Source organism: Nelusetta ayraudi, unplaced genomic scaffold (genome assembly GCF_046127955.1).
Source record: "Nelusetta ayraudi isolate G7.1 ecotype Tasmania unplaced genomic scaffold, CSIRO-AGI_Nayr_v1 ptg000060l, whole genome shotgun sequence".
In the NCBI taxonomy this organism is placed as follows: domain Eukaryota; kingdom Metazoa; phylum Chordata; class Actinopteri; order Tetraodontiformes; family Monacanthidae; genus Nelusetta; species Nelusetta ayraudi.
Window position 1 is genome coordinate 3723111 of NW_027466110.1, and position 26087 is coordinate 3749197.

The 26087-nt window shown below is 45.4% G+C and overlaps 2 protein-coding genes across 2 annotated transcripts in view; one reads left to right on the forward strand and one right to left on the reverse strand.

Moving 5' to 3' along the window:
- Positions 1–2485, forward strand: part of b3galt1b (UDP-Gal:betaGlcNAc beta 1,3-galactosyltransferase, polypeptide 1b) — a 31061-nt gene extending 28576 nt beyond the window's left edge. Inside the window, exon 2 of the mRNA XM_076039912.1 lies at positions 1169–2485. Within this exon, the coding sequence (XP_075896027.1) occupies positions 1369–2400 (1032 nt within the window). The 5' untranslated portion in view covers positions 1169–1368 and the 3' untranslated portion in view covers positions 2401–2485. The remainder of the gene's footprint in view (positions 1–1168) is intronic.
- A 2285-nt stretch (positions 2486–4770) lies between these two features.
- stk39 (serine threonine kinase 39) lies at positions 4771–24990 on the reverse strand. The gene is made up of 18 exons (XM_076039857.1): positions 24533–24990; positions 22346–22458; positions 22011–22119; positions 21629–21767; positions 20762–20817; positions 20353–20462; positions 20067–20168; positions 19812–19945; positions 19653–19701; positions 19204–19269; positions 15039–15161; positions 14284–14313; positions 13812–13868; positions 13087–13148; positions 8863–8915; positions 8498–8566; positions 8247–8311; positions 4771–6356 (listed from the first exon to the last, which is right to left on the reverse strand). Exons 1-18 carry the CDS (start codon positions 24639–24641, stop codon positions 6282–6284), a joined length of 1521 nt encoding a protein of 506 aa, XP_075895972.1. The 5' UTR covers positions 24642–24990; the 3' UTR covers positions 4771–6281.
- Positions 24991–26087: the final 1097 nt, after the last annotated feature.

Here is a 26087-nt window from a genome sequence, read left to right on the forward strand (position 1 = left end):
TTGAAAGAAAAAAAGAAAGTCATGCCATATTTCTGCCAGCTCTCCAACATTCAGGCAGAGGGGAAAAAGTGCAGTGCAGAAAAGAGTCACCCCAGAACCCCCCCGCCCCGGGGAGTGTTCCCGTGGCCTTTGTGGCAGCATATCACGTTGCCGTACAGAAGGCTTCCAACCCCGCAGCTCTTCAGAGAGACAAACAAAAGAGCTTTTAAACTTTTTGCTTCCCTTTTCTTCCGAGCTTGAAAAGGTCATTTGTCTGCTCTGTCAAATGTCACCGCTAATGTTTGCTCACATCATGTATGGAGCCTGAATTGAAATCTTCGAGCCATCCTCCGTGGCTTATTCAGATTTTGTTTTGTTTTAACTGTGATTTTAGCATTTAATGAATCTTTTCGACATCGAAACCAAATAACACGCTTGAGGCTTGAAATTGAGAGTGTTTTTGTGTCATTTTTTTCTGTCTTATCATTAGTTACATTTTCTGAACTTATTGTCCACATATTGTAATGGTTAGCCTAATACCTTCCTAGCCTATGCTGCTTCCAGAGCCGAGACTTTTCGGATCATAGCTGGGTAGGATGAGGTCCAAGAATCGTGATGTGACAGCTGCATTCCTGGTGGACAATACAGTCCGATTCAAGACTTACTTTATCGTCGAGTGTGAGGACAGACTCGTGATGAATATTATAATCGTCCCTGAGTGATTGCCGTTCCTATTTCAGACCATTTATGTAACAGGAAAATCCAGTTATCGCACCGTGTGCCTCCCTGGTGAATCATATTAATATGCCTGCTGGATAACACAAGTCTTGAACACGATCGTCACCCACTTTACCGTTTATTCGATCAGAGTCCTTCCCATTCTTCATCAGACCAGATTAACGCCACATAATCAGATTTTTTTTTTTCTTCTAAATTTGTTTTGATGATTCACAATTTTGGCATCAAAGAGCTGCGGGATCTGATTTCTCCGCGGTATTTTCGCAGTAATTAAGGTTATTTGTACGGCACTTTCCTATTTTCTGTTTTGTTTGTTTTCCCATTAAGTTTAAAGTGGCAAATTTAATGGATTTGAAAACTACAGTGTTTTTTTTTTTTCAACATTATCCCAAATATCTTTTTATATATATATGCATGTATTTACACACCTCTCTCTTTACCTGTCTTTCAGACCTAAATGGAGGAACAGGAGTGTAACCAAAAGAAGAAAAAAAAGTGGACGTCAGCGTTACCCTGAAGTGCACCACCACACTCCGACGGCATCACTTCCTTCTGAAGTCATCCATTATTGACAATTAATGTCAAAGCCTGCCCCGGTGCAGCTTCGGGCTGCCTCGCTAGATGAAGCACGGCTGATGGAAAGGAAGCCTTATGACGTCGTCAACGCGCCACCAAAAGTCACCTAAGTGCAGCATAATGCCCTCAAAGGTGTCATGCTTGTACATCCTGACGGTGGTGTGCTGGGCGAGCGCGCTGTGGTACCTGAGCGTGTCTCGCCCGACGACCTCGTTCGTCGACCACGTGTCCGTGCCCTTAGGCAAGCCGGTCAAGACGCACACAAACATCTCCTTCACCAACATACGCACCCGCACCCTCAACCCGCACGCCTTTGAGTTCGTCATCAACGAGCCCAAGAAGTGCGAGAGCGTCGCCCCCTTTCTGGTCATCCTCATCAGCACCACGCACAAGGAGTTTGACGCGCGGCAGGCCATCCGGGAGACGTGGGGCGACGAGAGCGCCTTCGCCGACGTGCACGTGCTCACCATCTTCCTGCTGGGCAGGAACACCGACGACGTCCTCAACCAGATGGTGGAGCAGGAGAGCCAGATCTTCCACGACATCGTGGTGGAGGACTTTGTGGACTCCTACCACAACCTCACGCTGAAGACCCTGATGGGCATGCGCTGGGTGGCCACCTTCTGCCCCAAGGCGCAGTACGTCATGAAGACGGACAGCGACATCTTCGTCAACATGGACAACCTGATCTACAAGCTGCTCAAGCCCACCACCAAGCCCCGGCGGAGGTACTTCACCGGCTACGTCATCAACGGCGGTCCCATCAGGGACATGCGCAGCAAGTGGTACATGTCCCGGGACTTGTACCCCGAGAGCAAATACCCGCCTTTCTGCTCGGGCACGGGCTACGTGTTCTCAGCCGACGTGGCCGAGCTCATCTTCAAGACGTCGCTGCACACGAGACTCTTGCACCTGGAGGACGTTTACGTGGGACTGTGCCTGCGCAAGCTGGGCATCCACCCCTACCAGAACAGTGGCTTCAATCACTGGAAGATGGCCTACAGCCTGTGCCGCTACCGACGGGTTATCACTGTGCACCAGATCTCCCCGGAGGAGATGCATCGCGTTTGGAACGACATGTCCAGCAAGAAGCACCTGAGGTGTTAGTTGGGGCGGTCAGAGGGGGGCGCCAGAGAGAGAGAGAGAAAGAGAGAGAGAGAGATAGAGAGAGAGAGAGAGAGAGAGAGAGAGAGAGAGAGAGAAACTTTTTTGATGAATTGCCTTTCTTTTAGTCCAACACACTGACTAATGTAAAAAAAAAAAAAAAAGTAATGTCAAAAAAAATATTGAGGTCTTCTTCGAGTCTCTTATTTCATGCCAGGTGTTTTCTATAAAGAGATAGTTCAAGTTCACGTTAAAATTTCACCCATTTGCTCCTCATCCCTCCGTCACTTGAGGCACTCTTGACTTGTTCCAATTGTTCATTGACAAAAATAATTCCTCCTATTGGACCCCATTGTTAGCCATGGACCACAATGTGCTGCTGGTGTGTCGTCCATGTGTCATTGGACTCAAACTGGGACATCAACACCTATTTTTGAATTTAGACAACTACAACAAATTAAAAAAAAAAATCATTGTGCCAGTGTTGCCGTTTTAGGTAAAGTTGGACTGCCGGCACTTGCAGGCACCTGGATGACACCACAGGAGTGTTGAGGCAGACGTGTAAGTATTTTCTTCTGCGTTTCTGTCATTTTGTTTTGAAGACACAATAAGCATAGGTCCAGTGAAATTCGTTCCTGTCTTTCACACCATCATCCTACAGGCCACACGTGCGAGTGAGGAAATGGCACCAACACTTCCAAGCACAGGAGCAGAGCAGCCAAAAGGGTGAAATTTGCGTTTTTGAGTGAACTATCCCTTTAAGACAATCTGTGTACTTCTGCTGGTCACACCTCATGATTCCAGTAGGAATCCATGCCTATAGTTAAACAGTGGTGTCCTTAGTGCAAGCAAACTGCTTCATGGCTCCAAGATGATTTCCAGCACATTTTTTTCCACTTAAAAAAAAAATAAAAAAAAATCAGACAGACAAATAGACAAGTGAGAGCTTGAAGAGGAGAGAAGCAATTTCAGTCTGAATTCTGTCCTCGTCAAGTGTCCCTGAGAAAGACATTGGATCTCTGCGGGCTCTGCTGCTGAACTGGCAACCCGATCTGACTGCAGAGCCGCGACCAAAATTAGAATTTCTGCACATAAGGTCACGTCGATATTTAATTACTATTCACCATTGAATCCACTTTAAAGGCCCAATCTACAGGTAGAAAATTAATGTCGTGCACAACCTTTGACGTCTGATTGCCTGATGGCGCATCTTTCTCATCGCAGCTGTGATGAGAACCCTAACCCTAACTCTGGACACATCCATATCGTCAGCCACAGTACAGAAACATGGCAGCACAACATAGCCGCCTTCTCACAACACGACCCATTCTTATTCTTTATCTGGATGTAAATGGCTGTTGTTGGTTTCTTTGCGAAAGAAAACACAAAGGTCATTTCTTCGCAGTGACTTATGCAACAAGAAACGCATACATGTGAATTCTAATTTATGCCAAAAGATCCATTCGAACCTTACACATTGGGCCTTTAAAAGTGAAATTTGGGCATAGAAAAAAAATGGCACTGTAAATCTTCGAAGATATTATTCAGCAGCAAGCAGATCTTTTGCACCCAAATGAATTTAGCTGCCGTTATTCAGTCTCTGAAATAAATAGGATAAATTCTTTTTTTCTCTCGCGTCTGAAGTGAAGAGGGCTTGTTGCTGAATCTGCTGGATGCTTTCTTTAAATACATTATTTGGCATATTGTCATTATATAGTGATTTCTTTTTTTTTTTTTTTATCCTTTGACTTTTTTCTATATTGTTGCGTTCCAGCTACCAGCTCTGCGTTGTTCAAGCACTCGCTCTTATTTTTTCTACGCTGCTCATCATCTCTTTCACAAATAGTGGAGTGGTATCATACTGTGGAAGTACACTATAAGTTCAACTGTAGCCAAGACCTTTACAGACTGGATGTATTACATATATCTGGCATATCAACGATTACCGAAGCACTGCAAGAAAACATCAGACTGTGTTTTCTCAGAAGAAGAAAAAAATGTGGCTTTTCTTGCTAAATGTTCAAATCCCTTTTCAGAGGTTTTTGTAGTATTATGAGCTACTGTGGCATTTACTGTGAAAGCATCTACCCTGGAAAGGGGATTGCTGTCATATTGTTTTTTATATTAAAAAAACAAAAAACAAATACTTGAATAAATGAAGTGATACAAATGCTGTTTACTCACTGCTTTGTCAAAACTCTATTCTTGCACCTGACTGTGTTAGCTATCATTTTTACGACTCTTGCTCTTGTTGTTGAGGACTGGATTTTCAGATGGGCCAAAAAGCTAAAGGACAGAATCATAACAGCCGCATGATATTTAAAGGCCTCGCCTCAATATAGACGCTATGAAAAATGACAAAAAGGCTTCTCACCGTTTGTAAATAATAGCATTTCTTTATTGTTGCTCCTCATCAGAAATTTGACATCAGCTGATTACAGAGAGAATGCAGGGTCATGTAATAACCATACTGTACATAACAAAACACATCAAATGACCTCATAGTAAAGAATTTTTAGTCGCAGTTAATAGTTACCACCTCTGCACTTAACAAATAAGTTACTGTTTCTGGACTTGTTGGGGACAAACAAATCAACCTCTTCAGTAGTTAGTTGCCTGTCGGTTGTTGCCTCTGGGGTCGTCGTACAGTACAGTTTGAACCCGACAGCATCTTTCATCAACAAAAATGGTTTCCGTAGTGCAGCAGCAGGACAGAGCGAGCGAGAAAAATCAAACAGTGGTGATGTTTGTCTGTTTACCAGGCGTATAAATACGTGTCAACCAGAGCAGATTAATTGCCTTCAGGTTTCAGTTGTGTTTCCTCTTGCCTCATGACCAAAAAGCAGGCATGTCAACTTGTGTCCGGAGAGGGGGGTGGGGGGGGGGGGTCAAAGCATCTATTTGTCAGGCACGCGCACACACACACACACACACACACATACTCACACTCAGCCCAAAAGTGCATTTGTGAGCTTCTCTCATTGGGGATACATGATTGGAATTGTCTGATTGCTGCATTCTGTTATACATTTATGGAATGGTAATAAGCAGGTTTTTGCTCTTTTTCCTTTTTTTTTTTTTTTATTGTGGTCTCACTCATGGGCTACCTTCTTAGGCACAGAAAAAATGGACAAGGCACCTCTAACATTTCGAAGCAATGACGAGAGCGGCGAAGTATACACAGTAGCATCCAGGTCTCGTTTTTTTTTTTTTTTTTTTTTCTCTTGCGCTCACGAGCGTCGAGTTCCCTTCTCGTCAATGCAAAACAGATCTTGACGCACAGATATTCATTCTTTTAATAGACATTCATTATGTGGCTATGAAAATGTGCTTGTTGTCTTCTCTTTTTTTTTTTAATCAACGCCATAATATAACGCTTACATTCCGCAACCTTGGGCGAGGGGGAGGTGAAACGTCACAAATGCGTGCACTCGTGAGTCAGAACAAATTTGTTCAACTTTGGCAACAAAAGGGCACGAGCAACGGAATAAAAATGCCACTTTTCTTTAAAAAATAAATAATGAGAACAAATTTAATATGGCGGGAGACAAAAGTTAAGACAAGAAAAAAAATAAATAGGACATTCAAAGCTACATTTGAATCACCTCGTGTCACCACCTGAGTACATCTTTAGGGTTCTCTGCTGATCTCCTGATCTCCGGCTCTGCCGGCCGGTGGAATGCTCTTTCTTGGGGTCGTGGGTGGGGGCGAGGGAGATGGGCGCAAACGGAGGTGTGGGTACGGCGAAAGGGGAAGTGAGTCAGCGGGGGTGGGGGGGTGGGGGTGGGGTAGAGAGGATGGCAAGTGGTGGCGGGAGCGTTCCTCAGTCCGTGTGCCCTGAACTGCCTCCCCCTGGCTCACCTGCGTCAGGCGCGAAGAGCGGATCAGCTAACACTCAGCTGGGCAAAGCCGATCAGCTTCACCTCATCCGGGATCTCCGTGTCGTCGCAGCCGGATGCCTGCACGGGGGGAGAGAGGACGGAGGCGGGTCAGCGCTGACAAGAAAGCTTTTCGAGGGATAGATCGTCCACTGGAGCATCTGCATATCCTCGCACAAGTGGGCAAGAAGACCCACTCCTTCACTAGAAGGCCTCCGCTGGAGCTACTGGACTTATTTTGGTCTCATGGCGCCACCGCTTTGAGACAAACTGGACTGTGAGAGTTCCAGATGCAGCCTGAGCCTGAGCTGAGTGGAGACACGCAGTGCTTTTGACAATATTGTTTCTCCTTTTTTTTTTTTTTACTGTGTGAAAACATGGCCACAATAGATTTCCATGTCGTAGCATAGCAGTTTGTTATCTCTTGAGTAACCCCCGGAATGGTTACGTGGAGTAGATAACTGTTGAAAATGTGCTCTATCCCTTTAAGAGCGTGATTGATTTTCCCTAGCGAGGTTGAAAATCCCTTTAATTCAGCCGGACAACAAGAGAAAGCAAATGCAAGTGCTTTGTTACCGTCGCTTCCATTCAGGAGCTGCTACTTAGGTATTAGGCTGGCGTAGGAGAACTCCGTCGGTGTGACGAGAGCCCTTGATCTCAAATCCAATCCGACACCTTTGGGATGAATTAGAACGGAGGGCGGCGAGCCAGAGCCTTACAACACAACATCTGTGGCCAACCTCATGGCAGCAGCTTGCAGGCGGGCCAAGTTCCAAAATCTGTTCAGAGGCTTTCCACATGAAGTGAAACTGCTCGCAATCGCCAGAACATTAAGTTTAGTTCTCATGAGCATTTAGAGAAACTTGTATTCTTGTCTTTTCTGCCCTCAAAACTTTTAATTCATCTCGTATTTAAGTGGTGAAGAGCTCGTATTTGGAAAGGGGAGGCGCAACTGGGAAAATCCTTTGTTTTTATGACGACCAGTCAAATACAGCACTGACTCTTTAGCCGGGTCGCTGTAGCTTTTGAGCTTCCTGCTCCCACCTGTACACCGGTCCGCCTAGAAAAGGCTCCATGGCGAGTTCTGTCCTCCTTTAAACTTGAAAATGTCGTTGCGGCCGGCGCGCTAATCCCTTCAGCTGCTGCAGGCAGCAGGGTAAAAACTGTGTCTGACCTTGGCGATTTTGTTCACGCTTCCCTGCACCAGAGAAGGAGGAGGAGCCTGTCCTAACGCCACCCACGCTCAGCGGGGGTGGTGGGGGGGGTCACAGAGTCCAGTAGGAAGCACAGACGACCCAAAAGTGTATTTACATAACGCAGAGCTGTGAAGGCCGCCAAGGATGGATCCCGCCGCACTGTGATATCAACACGGACTTCCTCTTTGTCTAAAAATGGGGACTTTTTTCCAGCGGTGTCACGCAGGGCGAAACGAGCGTGACTAAACAATCTCCTGGATGATGCTCGCCGTATTATAAAACATCTTTTCGAAGCCAGAGGCCAAAACATCATCAAAGCTATTTTTCCGTTCTTCGCCTCCTGTTGGACGACTCCCTCCCAACTGGAAACGCACCAAAATACCCTCCCACACAAACTACCTACGTGCATTTGTATTTGCGCGCCACAGATGTTTGTTCAAAACGCCGCGGGCATCTTACTAAAGCGGAACCTGTGTGTGTGTGTGTGTTTTTTTCCCCCGTTCCGCTTTGTCTCATGTTATAATTTAAGGTTTCTTTAGGAGGTTCTGGAGAATCTATTTTTGCCAACCCGTAGTCTGAATTGTGACGAAGGTGCTCCAGCCACCAAAACACTGTCTTTGTGCTGAAGCTGTTCGGCTCGCCCCGCGCGCTCGCTAATAAATCCAGCTGTCAGCTTTCCCGGTGCACGTCGGACGGAGTTGCTGTTTTTGACGGCCGAGCGTCGTCAAACCCCGGGAGGTCGTCATCCATCATCCGTCGTCCAGGGGCCACTCACCAGCTTAAAGGTCAACACTTTGTAGGTAGTTGGGTCGTCTACAATCTTCTGAAGGTTAGCAGCAACTGCAAAAAAAACAAAAACAAATAAATAAATAAAAATGTGCACATGAACCGACATGTTTTGAGAGCTGCGGGAGCAGAGACGGGCCTCTGTTGTAGTGGATTTTGCAGTTGATATTCTCCAGACGATAGCATGCGATGAGCAGACAACACGACACACACAAGGCGAAAAGCGTGGCGGCACATTACCAATAACGACGTCGTGGCCGTTAACCAGGCCGGCGGAGAAGAGCTCCTGGGAAACGCCGTCTGCCGTGTCTTGTGAGGGAACAACAGGGCAAACATTGAGCCGGCGACATTCCACTTAGCAGCTAAATCAGTTAGACAGTGAATCAGATTCTGTCAAGAGCGACGTTAATACCCACGTTAACAGTGGCACGCGCGCTATTTTACACAATCAGTGCTTGGAGAGGTTACCGTAAAAAGCAAAGAAAGAAAGAAGGGAGGAAGGAACTTACATTACTAACTAACTGACTGACTAACTGACTAACTGACTGACTGACTGACTAACGAACCAAAAGGGGAAGAGGGCATTTAAACCCATGAGCTCTCACCTCGGCCAGGAGTGAATTCAAAGCGGATGTCGTTCAGCTCCTTTTTAGAGTTCCTGAAAGAAAAGACAGGAGGGTTTAATGAGCAGGTGGCTTGCAAAACAAAGACCTTTTACTCCAACTCCACCTCTCATTGTCTGTTTTCCCTCCACAGCTTCAACAAAGAATCAGCGTTTAACGTTAAGAGGGACTCAAAGGCGGCGACAGTGTTGCATTTAAAATTGTTCCCAAACTATTTTGTTTCCCCGGCTCGCACCAGAAAGGCATCAGACGTTTTGAAAGAGAATCGCGTCAACTGAATTCTTGAACACTTTATCAGCATTATCAAGGGAAAAGACGTCACAGTTAATGGGGCTCCCCCCCCCCGTAATGATGACAGGATCTGATCTTGTGCTGATCTTTGGCCAGAATCCCAAGAAGAGATAAATGCAATGCGTCTCCGTCACATGGGGGAATTTCTAGTCGTTTAGAACAGCAGGACAAAGTGTGCGGTCAGGTTTGATTATTGCAGTGAATCACACAGCAGAGCCGAGGCTCATTTCCACATAACAAACCACAGATTGGTTTTTTGGGTTTTTTTTTTTTCTTCTCACACAAACTATTAGCGGAACAGTTTTCACTTATGGGTTCATTCTCCAACCAGCGGTGAGGCAGTTTGTTTTTATTTTAGTCATTTGTTTATGTATTGAAATGTGAGTCAGTATCTCAGCAGACGGACTCGGGATCGCATCCTTTTCCAGACAGACCGAGCCTGAAATCTGTCTCCCCTGAACAGTCTTTGGAAAGCTTTCTGTCAGATTGCGTCAGCGTCCTCTGAGATTTTAGCCTCGTCTAGCAGGCTGAGCGCCGGCGTGACGTGTGACTTAGTGAAGATTTAGTGTTTTCACACTTCAGCGGCAGCACTGTCAATGTTTCACCATCGTATTTTGTTTTTGTTTTTTGCTCTTGACACAAATGTGAAATGCCTCGGATGTGTCAGATGACTCTGTGGCTATTTTTCTTTTCTGGGGCTCGCAAACTTTAGCTTCTAAGTCGACAACATGTCTGTAAATCTAAAGACGAAAAACTATTGTGAAGTATGTCAGCGTGGGAATGTGGGGCAACCTTTTGAGACAAGTCGACCTGCCGTGTTTGTCAAAAGGCTACGGCAGCCAAGAGTCACCGACACGCGTTCAAAGGGTGGAAGCATCGCAGGCGGCACAATGGACTGCGCCAAAGCTGCGAGATGGCTCTGATTTCAAATTCAATTTAGACCAAAAATGTATTGAAATTTCAAATGAATGTATGGATGAGACGGAAGGGGATGGAGAAGAGAAAAGCGACTGATCCCTGCTGCTCTGAAAAGCGCAGAGGGAGAACACAGGAAGCAAAGGCTAGGATGGGTTGTAAACAATGACGGGTGCTAACAAGATTAGCGCAGATGCAGCTACGGCTGCAGTTTGATCAAAACATCGGCATTTACACACATTTAAAAAAGAAAAAAAACCCGGCACTAAAACATATAAACACCCTGACAGTCTATTACATGCAGACACAGGGGTTGATTGATGGCATTGCCATTCAATAGAATAGAAATGATTTGGGAAATATTCCATCTGGTGCACCGGGTGAGTGAATACCTGTGCCAAATACAATCTCATTTCAATGCTTCAAAAAAGATCCATAGTAAACACTTTCTAGGCCCCTTCAAACAGAACATACGCCTGGATGAGGAGTCAAACATTTCATTTCAGTGCACTTTGTTCAGTTTACTTTTCTAAATTTACCCACATTAATGTAGGAGAAGTTAGTTTCGGTCCAAAATGCAATCTTGTATCGCCAAATGGTTTCGCCCCAAGATAAGCAAGCTAAGCCCCCAGGATCCACTGCATAAGAAACCCAAGCGGCTCATGTTTTTATTATTGCATTAGCGACACCTAGCGAGAATCGGCTGCGGACGTGGGCAGGATTTATCGGCGCCCCGTCAAGCAAAAATCCGGTTTATGGGCAGCCTGGCGACAGCTTTTCAATAAGCGAATACGTTGGAGAGGCCACAATGTCATTTGTCAACTAGTTAGCCTTTATAAAGAGGAACTTGGAGCCACAGCGTGGAAATGTCACCTCCGGACACAAATCAATTTGCATACGTGCTGTTTTGGCTGCTAAGGCTCTGTGACTTTGCACCAATCGGGGGACGATATTATGCAAGTCTGAACTTCCCCTCCAAACTGCTGACAAACCCGTTCTCAGAAGACCTCAGCGTCTCTTTAAAGTAGAAGAAAAAAAAAAAAAATCAAAGCTTGAATGAGTTCCAAGCAAATGTTGGCACAAATTCAATCAGGCTGCTGCCGCTCTGCCTCGTCTCGGCTCCTGAGGGGAATATTTTTACTTAAACTCACGTTAATGGGCTGAACTCGCTCATTGGTGGAGAGACACAGGCAATTAGCTGTTTATTCTTCTCTCCTCAGTGAAAGTACTTTCATGAACTCCATGCTTATTTTGACTATATCTTTTACAATCAGATTTTGGAACCTGTCTCTTGCCAGTAATAGCAATATGTTACAAGAAGACTCTTTTGTTTTTTAAGCCATAAAATCAACTCCGCTGTGTGTCTTCTGCTGCCTCACGTCTCCTGTAGCAACTGCAGGTCCCATTTAACTCATTGTTAAAGAAAAGGCTTTAATGTTGTTTTCAAACAACAATATGTCTCTCTGAGCTGGGATTGAACTCCCCAGACTTTTATTGGCTTCACTTTTCAAAAAGTGTTTGCTCAAACATGCAGCTCCAGACGTGAAATCTCACCGATTCATCCCTTAGGTTTGTAGCAACGCCCACGACCAGATGTGCTTGGCAGCCTCTGAGACCCTCAGTCTTCTCTGGCTGCCTCGTTTTGCGTGGCAGGAATCAGTTTTATCCAGAAACTAGACTTTAGCGTTAACAGATGGCTAAACATGCTGTTTTCTGTAGAGTTTATCCTGAAGATTCACTGTCAGGCCACTGCCCCTGGAGTCACATGTATAATATTGGACCTGTATTGATTTTTTCCTTTCCTAAAAGTTTGAAATGGGAATTCATAACGGCTAAACCTACACATCACAATAATAGATAGATAGATAGATAGATAGATAGATAGATAGATAGATAGATAGATAGATAGACTATTGATACAGCAAACACAACTTTGATGTTTGATCTCGTCACTCTGAAGCTCCTGAGCTCCTGTGGTTTCACATCTAATAACAACTGAAGCCCTTTATGATGCGCCTGTCGACCCGTGTTTGAACCGCAGAATGAAGAAATGTTAAAGTGAAGAGCTCTGAAACCGAAGTGCAACAGCAGAGCTGCCTCTTTGTTTTCACCAGCACCAGGTTCAGCAGCAAAACCACCCCCCCACCCCCCCATCCCCCTCCCGCACCCTTTTTTTTTTTTTTTTTTGGCTGTGCCACAATTCAGCGAGCTGTCTCTGCTCTCTGTACCCCTGGGGCGAGGCCTTCACATGTCTGCTCAACCAGCTCTGCGCTGCTCTGCAAGCAGCTCATCAGGGAGCCACAGGCACAATGTCAACTGTCCATAAACGCGCCCGCTGTCTGTCCTGCCTGTCTGCCTGTCTGTCTGTCCGTACGTCTGCAGCATCATCCCCCTCGAAACGTGCCTCTTCCTTCGCTATTTTGCATCGGCCACGCGATTCAGAGATGATGCATTCGTAATGGGAACATCTGCTTTGCATTTTCCTATCACCCCTTTTGCACACGCTAGAGTGAAAGCGAACTGAATTTAATGGCCTTTTCGGGAGTGATTGCATTCATCATCCCCGGACCGACTCGCGAGCCTCCGCATCATCATTAACAGTAGTTTGTGGAAAGTTACAGCGCGGCAAATGGTGCCGTGAAAAGGAGGAGAGCAGACTGTGGAAGGCAGCCAGGGAGCCCGATGGAGTCTAACGCTCTCCTCCCAACGACACGACCAGTGAGACAAAGGGAGGTCACTGCCAAATTCTGCTTTACAGCCGAGAGGCTATTAGCCGGCTGAATGGCCGGCGTTTCTCTCTTGCAATTGAGGTAAAAATCCGCTGTGGATTTCTGCCTTTAAGCCGCAGAAATGCAAAGATTGGGATTTTTTTTTTTTTTCAAATCCTTTTCACATTTTTTAAAGCTTTTTTTAAGATGAATGAAAAAGCAATCCGTGTGTGTGTGTGTGTGTGTGTGGGGGGGGGGGGGGGGGGGTTAATGAAACAAGCGGCAGACTCACCTCAGGCGCAGCACCATGTTCACAGCACCATGACTGTCGGGAGAGTCCTCGTAGGGTTCAACCTGCATGAGACAGCACCAGGGTGAGGCGGCGTGCACGCTGCGCCACAGGAGCACAAAGCTGGGGCGCGCGCACACTTTGCGGTGCTGACTTTAGGGCGCTGTCTCTTAAAGCATTTCAATTCAGTGGAGCAGCGGGGAAGGGTTGATGTGGGAGCAGGGAGGGGGACGGTGGCGGGGGGGGGGGGGGGCTGGGAGGGTTCCACTCTCTCGAGGGTCAGTCATCGCCACCGTCTCGCAAACGGAGCCCTGTGTACAGTGGAGGTGAGGCGGCGACTGCTAATTCCTGACTCCCGGCACTTCACAATGGCTCTGCCTCGGTCTTTTTTAGAATGACAAGAGGTGCAGGAGACGGGGCTGCGTTGGCTGGCAGTGAATCTTTAGATGGGATGCACACAGGCAGGCTGGGACATTTACTGTGAGGTCTGGCTGAGAGCGAGCATCCGGGGCGCAACCAGGAGTCTCTCTCACGCACGCACGCACGCACGCACGCACACACACACACACACACACACACAAGCACCTGTGTTTGTCCACGGACACGTGCACAAAGAGACGGGCGCGAGCAGAATGCACAAAAACGCACACAGACCATCAGTGTGACATCAAGGTCATTGACTCGTGACAAATTAGCGCTGCTGCGGCTGCAGCTGCTGAATCCCTCACCTGGGGATGCTGAATAGACAACCCTTCAATGGGGACAATGTTGGCATTCTCCTCATTCTGGGTGGAACAAAATGAGAGCAGAATCGTGCACATGCTGTTACATTCCTGGGTAAATATCAAATAAAGAGCTCATCTCATCAAGAAACAGGAATTCTGCTTCAGAGCAGCGGGCGAGAAACAATTTCCTGTCGATAGCTAACAGTTTTAGAACAGGTGCTCAGCTGCTTTGGTTGCATAAAATGTGCATGTGTGTGTGTGTGTGTGTGTGTGTGTGTGTTTGAAAAGATATTTCATAATTTTTACACAAGCACAATCCAAGTAGAGACAAAAAGTGGCCCTTATGCCAGGTTGTTAAATCACACAGCAGCAGAAACAATAAAGCTTTTTTTTGTCTCCCGGAGAATGACATAAGCAAATTAAGAGCAAGATCTGTGATTACGTGTGAATGTGCGAGAAAAAGGAGCTGACTCACGTCTTTGGGCTCGTCTTTAACCCTTCGTGACTGGAGGGGGGAAGGGGAGGGGGGGGGGGGATTCAAAGAAGGTGAGCAATTTCATTTTCAAAGGTGCACAGTAACAACAGGGGTGATTTATTTTCCCTGTTCTAAAAGAGGGACCAAACGGAAAAAAAGGAAAAGAAAAAAAAAACCAAGCTGTGATGAAAACCCTTGATGCATTTTGACGTTTTTAATATCCTGTTTGTCCGCTGCTCCCTGCCTGTCAAACCAAGTTTACACTTTTATTACCTTCAGCTGGAAAGTAGCGCCAGGCGAAATCTGACGGAAGGGAATGATTATCGCTGCAGAAACAATTTCAGCAGTAGATAGTACTTTTTATTTTTTTTTAATTAGACGGGTGACGCACCATAACTCTGCTCCATCGCATTACATCTGCATTTATTTATCAAAGGGCTCCTGATCATTAGCTACCACCTCCTGCTTCAGGCCCTCACAGGCATCTTCCAGCTCATTATGGGCCCACCTCTGCTGCGATATACCATCTGTTATCCAGGAAGCACGGTGACTGAGCAAAGGGGGGGGCGGTGGGAGGTGAGGGAGGTGAGGCAGGGTCCAAACATAGAACGGAAAGTTACGCTAACACCTCTGGGTCGGACATGCAATAACGATGAACAAAAATAACAGTAATCAGCTTTGCACAAAACAAGAAATCCTGTTGTTACTCGATGCATATGGTGTGCATCATGCGTATGATGAGGTCTCCTACCTACCCTGCCCTGATTCACTGCTGCCTTGCCCTCCTCGCTGCCCTCGTCCAGCTCGTCGTCGCTCCACTCCCAGTCTCCATCCTCCGTCTTGTGCAGGTGGCCGCTGGAGCCGGGTACTCTCCTGACCTGCACACACACACACACACACACACACACAGTCACAGAGTTGAATATCATTGCTGATTCCAGATTTCAAGATCTTTGTTGTCATTATGCGAGCACGACGACACGGGGAGTCTCTCTGCTTACACACAGAAAAGAAATAGAAATATATATGCAAGACTTTTTTTTGTTTTAACTTTTTCATAGAAATATAGCAGCAAGCAACAACAAGTTAACAAAATAAGACATCGAATATAAAATATAAAACACCTCTATATTTACAGAGTGAGATGAAATGAAATAATTCACAGTGTGACGTTGTAGTCACACTGTGAATATAACAAAAATGACATCTTATAGTATGTTGTAATTTTTTTTTAAACTGGGACAAAATAAAATAAAATACTTTAATCAGCCTAAAACTAACCGAAATCACTGTCCTGTCATAGTTTAGCATTTGACAGAGTGGTGGAAAATATCAACACATATGAAAATCTAAAAAAATGCAGGGAAGACTGTTCTATGATAGTTTAGCATGAAAAAGCAGGAAAGAGATGAAAATCTCAACATGTTCAAATATATATATATATATACATATATATATACATATATATATATATACATATATATATACATACATATATATATATATATATATATACATACATATATATATATATATATATATATATATACATATATATATATATATATATATATATATATATATATATATATATATATATATATATATATATATATATATATATATAAAGAGAAAGTCACACTATACTGTGCCAAAAAAAATGTGAAGTCCCACATCAGCTTCAAACTCACTGGAGCAGGAATTGAACCCGGGTCTCCCACACCACAGTCAACCATCTATCCTAGTGAGCTATCCTGGCTGCTTCAAGTTAAAGGCGATAGAAATTTACCAGAACCTCCTGAAAAAATAAATCTCAGAATATTTTTTTTTTTTTCAGAGAAGTTCAGTAGTCTAAAGGAGAATTCGAACTTGGGACTCCCACATGGCAGTGACAGTGGTCTGACACAGTGAGCTATCCACCTCTCTTGGCATTGGACTGCAGATGTATGTACAGTATATGTACCTCAATCATAGGAAGATAGGGGGGGGGAAACTCAACCAGCTGCCTCAAGCAGGAATTGAACCCAGGTGTCCCACACCATAGGCAGCATCCAAACACAATGAGCTATCCTGTCAGCTGCAAAGATAAGGTACAGAAGTCTATACATCTGTAGAAGTACACAAATATTTTCATATAGAAACAAATTGGATTTTTATTTTTTTTTCAAGTAAGGTTCTGTTGCTTGTTGCAGAGGTTTATAAGTAGCTCAATCGTAAGTAGATAAGCATAAATCTTGGCTAAATTCCAGTTTCCACAACAGGGAATCAAAATAGAAAATGCGCAAACAGTTTCTTCTGTGTGTGTGTGTGTGTGTGTGTGTGTGTGTGTGTGTGTGTGTGTTAAAAATCAAAACTTCAAACAAACAACAACCTTACAACAAACCAAAAGTTGCGTTCGTCGAATTTCCATCAACTTGGAGCAACAGAATCAGCAGCAAACAGGTAAGAGGAGCTCGTGCCAGCCAGCTCCCCCTTCCTTCTTTTCAAATTTTATTTGAATGAAATACAATAGCGCAGCGATGAAAGAAAATAACTTTCTATTTAATCATGTATCTCCAAGCCAACTTGAGTTAGTAGCTTTTCGTGCAATCACAATCTCCGGTTTCCTCTTTGGGAAGCAGTCTGCCAGCGCCACAGTGCCCTCTGTTGGCTATTGGACTCACGCGCAGCTCGCGCTGCCCCGATGGAAGAAGCGTCTTTGCACGCGCGTACATTTGCATGCACGTTTGTATTTAAAGAAAGCTTCGCGGATATAGCTTACACTGTCTAGCTTACAAGAAGGACACTTTCCACTTTATTCTCACTTCCTTTTGCGCGGCTCTTAAACTTCCTTCCTCCTCTCGTCACATTCACATGCAGCGAGTTGCTGAAAGTTATTTGCTGCTGCTGACAGCCGACTGTGAGATCTGCCATCTCACTTTCATTTAGTGTGTTCAAGGAGAGGTGACCCTTGGGGGGGGGGGGAAAGAACGCAGAATTTTAGCGTTTCGGTTACAAGCATAGTAGCTGTGCAACGTTCTTCTGTCATGCTGGAGTTGCATTTGTGCATAGTAGTAGAAAGTGATTTATTTCAGTAGATGAGTGCAAACCTCATATACCTGACTTCTAAGTGTGACAAAAAAAAAACAACAACAACAACCAAAAAATAGATGATATTTTAAGTAGAAGAATGGAATGAAACTCTGACTGCAACAGGGCAGAGCAGGAACAGTATTTGGAGATTTATAATGATGACTGTGTTCATTTATTATCCATCTAGCTACGTTTTTACCAGTCCCCTTAGGCAAAACATGCATGAAAGACAATGTCAAAAGGCAACAAGTTAACAACAGGGCACTTTTTCGCCACACCAGAGTTCTGCATAAAGCGGCTGAAGGTTAGCTTCGCCCACATCGTTGCTGCCTGTGTTTGCTGCGACGACAACTACCTCCCCGGAGGGTGAAACAGTGCAGAAACGAAACAATAACAGCAAAAGGACAGAGGGAAGCTGCTGCAGTTCGCTGGGGTCAGCGGGCACAAAGAGGAGTGTCCCTGGGCAAGATGTGGGGCGAGCCGGACCACTGCGGGCTTGATAACAGAGGGGTCACGCCATACCGGTGTTTCTGCAGCCCTGCTGAGCTCTGCAGCCTCTAGAAAATGTTTGCTGAATGTGTGACGAAGACGAGCCGGACTGCAGAGTCAGCACTGAAATTCAAGGACACTGTGGCTCAGATGGATCGCCCCATCATGCCTATCACAAGAATCAAGGTGGGGTTTTTTTGTTTTTTGAACTGCCTATACACTACAACAAAACCTCAAACATGAAAAAAATACATTTTCTCATTTGGGTTATGCAGGTGGTTTACTGGACTCTTACCAGAGCAACAAATCCAATAGATTCTGGTCAATCTCTGAGGCTACAGCGGCTGAAAGTCATTGTAATTAGAATAAAATCCATAAAACTTTGTTTTACACTCCAATACTGACGTGAAAAGCAGGCCTTTGGGTATCGATCGGATACAAGTGTGGATTTTATCACCCCTCGCACCGCAGTGTGGGAAATATGGGAGTCTCTTTAGTGCAAAGCAACATCAGAACATCTGAACAGACTCTAACGAATATGTTGTTTATTGTACCTTCTCCCTGTATATAAAAATAAAGTCCCACACTCACTCAGAAGCTCAACTGAAATCCTCATTGAAAATATTTAATTTTATCTTTTAATCCCAAGAAACCCCACAAAAAAACCCACTGCATGCACAACTGTATTGATCGACCTCATTGTCTCAGATGCGAAATACTGACCAATATGCCAAAAGCAGTATCAGCTCCTGACACAACCCTCCTGCAGCCAGCAGGACCACCAGGACTGAGCATCAACACACCTCACCAACGCACATTCTGCTGCCACAACACTTTGCTGCCTTTTTATTGACGCCCTTCCCCGCCTGTGCGTAAATGTCGACGTCACGCGCGCTCAACAACCCTGTTGTCCACTATGCCCTCCATTTACTCCCTGCCGCTGGGTGAATCCCCCCCCCCCCCCTTCCCCCCACCCTCGCTCACCCACTTTGCCTCCCGGCGGCGATGGTGCCTGCGTTCCCATTTCACCGAAGCGCACTTCCTCCCGGGGAAAGCGTGAGCAGTGAGCCGGAGAGAAAATGCTTTCCACCGCTAAACTAATGGGGACACAATTCATTTAATCCCGTTGCCTCTTGACGTTGCCACGTGTGTCGGAGCCGCAGCGGGTGACGGCTGCACGGACACCAGTGACGTCCGACTGCGCGGCGGCCCGTATTTTGACACGAGCTACTACGCGACGGCTGGTGTGTGTGAAGCGGCGAGGGCTCTGAAGAGAGTCAAGAGTGCGTGGCCCCCGCTGTTGACTGTAAATGCAACACTCTGCCGGACGGAGACGCTTCGGAGTGAATGCACACAAACCTTTTTGGCCCGCTGGGAAATCTTTGGCGCGCAGCACAAAAGCTTTTCGACCAGATATTCTTTGTTCTGCAAGAGAGAAAATCAACACAAACGGACACATAGGTGTCAACACAACAGACAAGGGAAGCGATGGATTAATAAAAAGGTCACAGCACGTCTGTGTCTGAATGTCTAAATGCGGGCAATGCAGAGAGGTTTCAAGTATGCCGCAAAAAGACACTGGACAATTTCGCTAAAAATCTTGCAATGCGTGCAGGTTGTTAGCACAAAGTAAAAGCATTTCAAAATTCTAGAGATTGAAAGAATTCTATATCGGCGTGTGTGTGTGTGTGTGTGTGTGTGTGTATATAAAGAAGTAGTGGAACGCTTAGAAATAAATAAAGAAGAAGTAAACGCGGCAGTTCCAGTCAGTGATATAAACAGGGTTAGGGTTAGGGTTAGTTAAATACCTTTGCTTTTTGGAAGAATTTACACTTCAAAAGCTCTGCAGCCGTCGGCCTGCAGGTGAAGGAAAGAAGAGCAACTGTTACCAACGTCACAGTGATCGGAACCACTGGTCAGAACAACAACGGCGTTCTCTTTACTGATTGGCCCTCGACAGAACTCACCTTTTGGCAGGATCCTTCTGAAGGCACATTGTTATAAGCTTCCTCAAGGACTTTCCGTACTTTTTGACCAATTCTTTCTCTTCAATGCCCGTCTCCAGGGAGGGCGGGTCGTTCTGAAGAGTCAGCATTAAAACCTGAGGAGAAGAGAAACACGTCACATGACACGTGTGACAGGATTTGAAAGCTCTTTTTTTTTTGTTTGTTTGTTTTTAGAAACATAACATTACAAAGATTCTCGCGTGTGCAGGTGCTCACCTTCATAGGAGGATACCGGTGATAGGGCGCAGAGCCTGTCGCTAATTCTATGGCCGTGATTCCAAAACTCCATATATCTGCTTTGAAATCGTAGCCTCGCACCTGCGGGAGAAGAAGCGCAGCGACGTCCGCTGTAAATCACATTCAAACCTCTGGGGCGTCATTTCAATGCGATCCATTTGCTTTAGTGGGCGAGGAAAAGCGGCGGCACGTCCAGATAAAGTGATTGGGAATGAGATATGGTGATCACTGGTGTTCCTGGTGTCTGGAAAAGTGACCTACTCACCTGCTCCATCACCTCGGGCGCCATCCAGCACGGCGTGCCGACAAAAGTCTTTCGTACTTTGTTTCTCGTCATGTCCCCTCCTGTGGCGAGGAAGGAGCTGACGCCGAAATCTGAAAAAAATGCAAAATAAATTCAACATGGTTCAAAGCCAATATTAAGAGAAAGAGATTTTGTAGAATGCTGTGAATATAATATTTATAGCATCAACTCGCTTTTCCTTTTGGCTTTCAAAATGTATATGAATCAAATATCATTGGTCACTTTTCAGGCAGGTGAGCCATGCTGCGTTTGCTTTTTCTACGTGAATAAACACATGCAATCCCAGCAATAAATCAACAACATTTATGTGTTTGTGCTAGCAGTTTAAAAGGGGAACCGCTATAAACTGAGACAAGCGCGAGAACTGCACCTGCGATCTGAACGGATCCGTCCTCTCCCAGCAGTATGTTCCCGGCTTTCACGTCCCTGGGGGGGGGGGGGGGGGGGGGGGGGGGGGAGCGAAAGAGAATAAAAATAACCACAAACGGTTAAAACGAGGGAACCACGCCGAGCAGCATTGATTCTTCCACCCGTATGGAGTTCCACTGGCCGTCTGGAACTCTGCCCAAGGGGCTTACAGGGGGTCTGGGCCCTCCTCTATGCGACCTTGACGTGCTGGGATTTCACGGAACACAATAACGCCACTGATTCGGCCTCTTCTGCTTTACTTTAAGCTCGCGCGGCAGCTCGGATTTCAACTCTGAAATCTGGCTCCCTCATCTTGCCAATAGGAAGTCGGGCAGTCTTAATTTTCCACGAATGCCATAACAAGTCGGCTTGCCGCAACCTCCAGAGGAGTTGGAAGGCGCAGCGACAGCTGTGTGACACAAGCCAGTCAACGAAAAAAAAAAAAACACAGAAGAAGAAGTCTGGGTTGTAACCAGCACGTGCTGCTGTGGAGATCAAGCATGGACGCTGCCAAAGCGGCTGCTTCATCTGAACTGGGAGTTACTTTCACACTCGCACCGAGAGGAAGCGCCGATCTGGTTGACCGAGCAAAAGCAAATGCGATTGGTCGGCTTGAATGTGACAGATGGAAGTTTCGCCCAATCACCTTCCAAGCCCCCCCACCCCCACACCTCCATTTTCAAACAATTCGAGAGGCCCCTTCCTATCTGCTGCTCCCTTGTTGTACATCAAATAATTCCAGAGGATTTAGGGAAACCTTCCGGTAATAACACATTTATGGAGAAAATCTAAACAGTATTTCTAAACATATATGTATATATAATGTTACCGATGAATCTGTCCGTTTCTGTGCAGGTAGTCCAGACCCTCCAGGACCTCCTTTAATATCGTAGCAATGATCGGCTCCTCAAGCGCTCGATTCCTCTCATCCTCTTTGCTTGTGTGCTTAATTATATCAAGCATAGAGCCTGCAAGGACATTACATACGCACACAAATGTAACTTTTGCTATACTTGCACGTTGTTTTTTTTTTACAAGTTTACAAGACTGTCACAAAATCTTTCAAAAACACAGCACCAAAAATAACCCTCCAAGCAGTCATTTGATGTTATTATTATTATTATTTTTTTTTTTTGAAGCCTTGTTTTATTTCATTTTACTCGTCTATTGCTGTCGGTCCAGTGAGGACACCACGCTCTGCGGTTGCTCACCTCCGCTAAGGAGCTTCATGACGAGCCAGAGTTCATCCTTCACCACGAAGGAGGTGTAGTAGGTGACAACGTTGGGGTGGTTGCACTGGCTCATGGCCTGGATTTCTTTCTGTTGTGAGAGAGAACAAAAGCAAGCCAAGTCTTTACCTTCAGACTCTTTATTCATTTCCTTGAAACGCAACCTTCATTTCCTTTTCCTGATAGAATCTAAGAATGCATACACAACAATATCGGCGTGGATGAAGGGATCGGGTGAAAGAGAGCTGGACAGTCAGTCACACAGTCGGTGACACAACGAGAAGAATCATTTATCTATCATTTATTGATGGACTCACCAACAACTCGTCCATACTGGTCTGGCACTTTTCCAGGTTTATTCTCTTTATGGCGACTCGCTCCTGTCTGGGGGTGCACAGGGCCGCCTGCACCACAGCCGTGGCCCCGCTGCCTGAAATCCAAACCACATAAAAAGAAAGAAAAAAAAACATGGATGTGAGCAAAGGGGAAAACAGACGGCTGCAAAAAAAAAAAAAAAAAAAAAAATGTTGCATTGGCTCTGTAGGATTTTCCCGACTTTTCTTGACCTTTCAGTTTTCATATTTATGCTAGCGGTGCTCGTCGGTCACGCCGGCTGAAACATTACACAAAACACGGCGACCTGAAGCGTTGTAACGCCAGCAGCGGCACGACTGGTCGTCGACTCGGTTCGTTACAAATCAGGCCGCTGCCGCGGTGGCCGTTCGCACCAGAGAGCCGCCACGCGCAGCAACACTGGCCTGCCAACTGGTGGAGACAGATAAACGTGTGACATCTGACTGCTCAGCTGATTATGACAGCGGACATGGTGTGGGGGTGGGAGGGGGTCGCCCCCGCCACCACCACCACCACATCGCAGTCAGCAGCACACAGTTGTGGCCCCCCACCCTCCATCTCTCTCTATCTCTTATCGCCACCGATACCACTTGTCAGCTCATCTGCACACTGCAGCCGCACCGCGGAAATACACAGGGAACTTCCTTTTTGCACTTTTTTTTTTTTTTTTTGCCTGCCTGCCTGCCTGCCAGGAGCATTGTTATATTTAGTCATTCACACTTGTGGAGCAAATTGATTTGTGGCGACACAGCGGATATTTCCTGTTGAGACACATGGCTTTAAGCTAAACAGGTAAAGACAATGGAAGAAGTCTCATAGTGAGCAAAATAAGCAGCTGCTTGCGGTAGTCCCATTATACACGTGACATTTATGAGATGCTACATTTACAGAGCTGTGAAACCATATGATGGGCTTTTCTCTAAATTGGAAACATTGATAAACAGAAGCACAACAAATATTAAACAGCAGAAATGTCACATATGTATTTTTTTTTTGTTTTGTTTTAGGTGTCTAACATTTAATCATATTTAAAATGGTGCAGCTAAATCATAAATATTACTGTGCATTGCACTTTCAAGTATCAGCTTTGGGCTTACACACAGCAGCAAGTAACAGCATTTGCACATTGTGCATGCACAAGTTAGAGGATCTTTACTCAAAGATTTGAAATATATATATATATATATATATATATATATATATGTATATATATATATATATATATATATATATATATATATATATATATATATATATATATATACTGCACAACGTGCAATTTTTTTAATTTTTTTTTAATACATTTCTACTTTAGCTCCACAAAACCTTAAAGAATACCAACATGCATGTACGTCTATTTACTTTAGCAATTTAGAAAAGAATGAGCGAGTAAATGAAGCAGTAAATTTACCATTTATATACCAAGGTCTTGTATGCCTTAAAAATCCAAGTCTCATCCTTGAAATCTATTTAGTTTTCAGTTGTTTCAATTTAATAAGCTCTACCCTAACCCAGTAAAAATTTAGCTTTAAATGAAAGCATGATGTCACTGTGAAATTATTCATAACAGCTGGTGAGCACTTTTCACTTCTTTTTTGGTTAGGAAAGTCTACTTTAACGTCTTACTTTTAGGGGAAAGAAAGAAAGAAAAAAAACACCACACCTCATTGTGTGATTCCAACTTTTACAAGTGGACGTGGTGGATCAGCACGTTTTTTTTTGTTTGTTTCTTTTTTTTTTTGTTTGTTTTGTTTTGTTTTGTTTTTTATGCGTGCCATGAAATCACAACGGAACAACACAGGCTGTGATTTAACCACGGGGCTCAATATAAACCCTGGACGGGTGCCAACAGTGGCAACAGTCAGGACGAGGCTCCATCCGCGGCAGACACAACACGTTTGGACAATGTGACATTTCCAGCCTGGTGCTTTACGTACTTCTCTTGCAACTCAGCGCTCATTTCTACCAGCGAAGCTGCAGTTTAAAAAAAAAAAAAAAAAAAAAAATGTGCTGCCGAAACATCCGCATTGCAAAGCATCGCAGGAGGCGACGGAGGTTGGGGAGGGGAAGCCGGTAGGCCCGTTCATCGTCACCCACAGCTGATGGACGTGCCTCCGCCACGCAGCCCTCCGACACCCCGGTATACTAACCTATGACTTCCTGCAGCTCGTACGACTCCCGGGTAATTGGCCAGCTGGTTGTCAGCGCCGGTGGCTGCTGGTGGACGGCAGCCGGAGATTCGCCCTGATGATCCGCCATGATGATGATGATGATGATGATGATGGGTGGTGGTGGTGGTGGTGGTGATGGTGATGAAGGTAAATCGCCTCTGCGCCACCAGGAAGCCTCGCTTGTCGGTCGGAGGGGACGGACGTGAGGACGCGACGGGGAGGAAGGCACGGTCAGCTGTGACCTCACCTCCTCGGCCGACGAGCAGGAGCGGCAGCAGCAGCGGCAGCGACTACCGCCGGCCACGAGCGCAACCCGGAAAGTAACGGACCGCACGCCGCGGGCTCGCGCGCAGGCTCTCACGCGTCGCGCCGCGCGCGCGCGCTAGCCCACACTTTGTCATAGCGGTGCGTGACAGGATGGCTACACAATGGTTTTCAGTGCACAGTGCACACTGCGCGCGTGTGTATCACTTCCTACATTAGCAGCCAGCTGCTGGCAACCTCGTGCGCCCGAACCGGACATCAACATTTTTCGTTCGTTTTTTTTTTTTTTTTTTTTTAATTTCTTGATATTTTTCAAGGAATTCAATTCTTTCATTAAAAATAAATGCAATAATTGTTGTTGTGTTCGTTTTCATAAAAACAGATAAACGCTACTTGGCAAACGTGACGACTGATCAAACGTCACACGCGTCGAAGACCCCAGCTCTCGTTCCTGACATTGGGCACTAGATGGAGCCAGCACTCCTACTTCCGTAGTAGTCCCTGACTGGCAAAGCCATCCACCCATCCATTTTCAATACTCGCTTTTTCCTGAACTTGGTTGCGGCGGGCTGCTGGAGTCTGTCCCAGCTGTCATGGGGCGAAGGCAGGGTGACACCCTGGACGACTCGCCGGTTCATCGCACGGCCACATGGAAAGACAAACAAAGACAGACAACCATTGGCAGGCAAATCATAAACCCTGAAAACCTGACGCAGACTTTTAACAAATAGTATCACTGCTAAAAAAAAAAAAACATTTCGTTGACAGATGAGATGCAAAAATAGAGTGTGTTGTGTTTCGAGTCGAAAGCAGAAAACAAAAATACAAGTGTCAATAAATATACTGTAGCAAACTGCTGAATACATTTATGTCACATGTATTTTGTGCTTAGCTTGTGTACAAAAATATAACAAAAACACATGAACGTTATATTCTACCTTGCTTGGAAGTTACAGCCTGTGGTTGTGTTGTCATGACGTAACAGGCGTTTATAGAAAGGATCAGTGTGCGTTTAGACGTTAGGGGCATTTTTAAAAATGAACCGCTGGAAAGTCCCAGTCGGCCGTTTTCGCTTATTGCCGTAAACATTGGGTAGAATAAGAATTACTCAAACATATTACAAGTTTAGAAACATGGGCGCTGCACTGCTTTGGAGCTGCCGGTAGGTGGCAGTGTACGCCAATCATCGTGTAAACACGAAGCCCATCGCTGAGTGCTTGCTATTCCATGTAGATCGCTACGATTATCTCTCCTTTTCTTCTCACTTTAT

Bases quoted from the DNA above. Each gene is read 5' to 3' on its own strand.
- stk39 (XM_076039857.1), bottom strand. From the start codon at position 24,641: ATGGCGGATCATCAGGGCGAATCTCCGGCTGCCGTCCACCAGCAGCCA. The intron at 15,162-19,203 runs GTTTGTGTGCAT...GTGTGTGTGCAG, and splicing joins TTTCCCAGCGGGCCAAAAAG to GTCAGGAGAGTACCCGGCTC. The intron at 13,149-13,811 runs GTGAGGGATTCA...TGTCTCATGCAG, and splicing joins TGTCTATTCAGCATCCCCAG to GTTGAACCCTACGAGGACTC.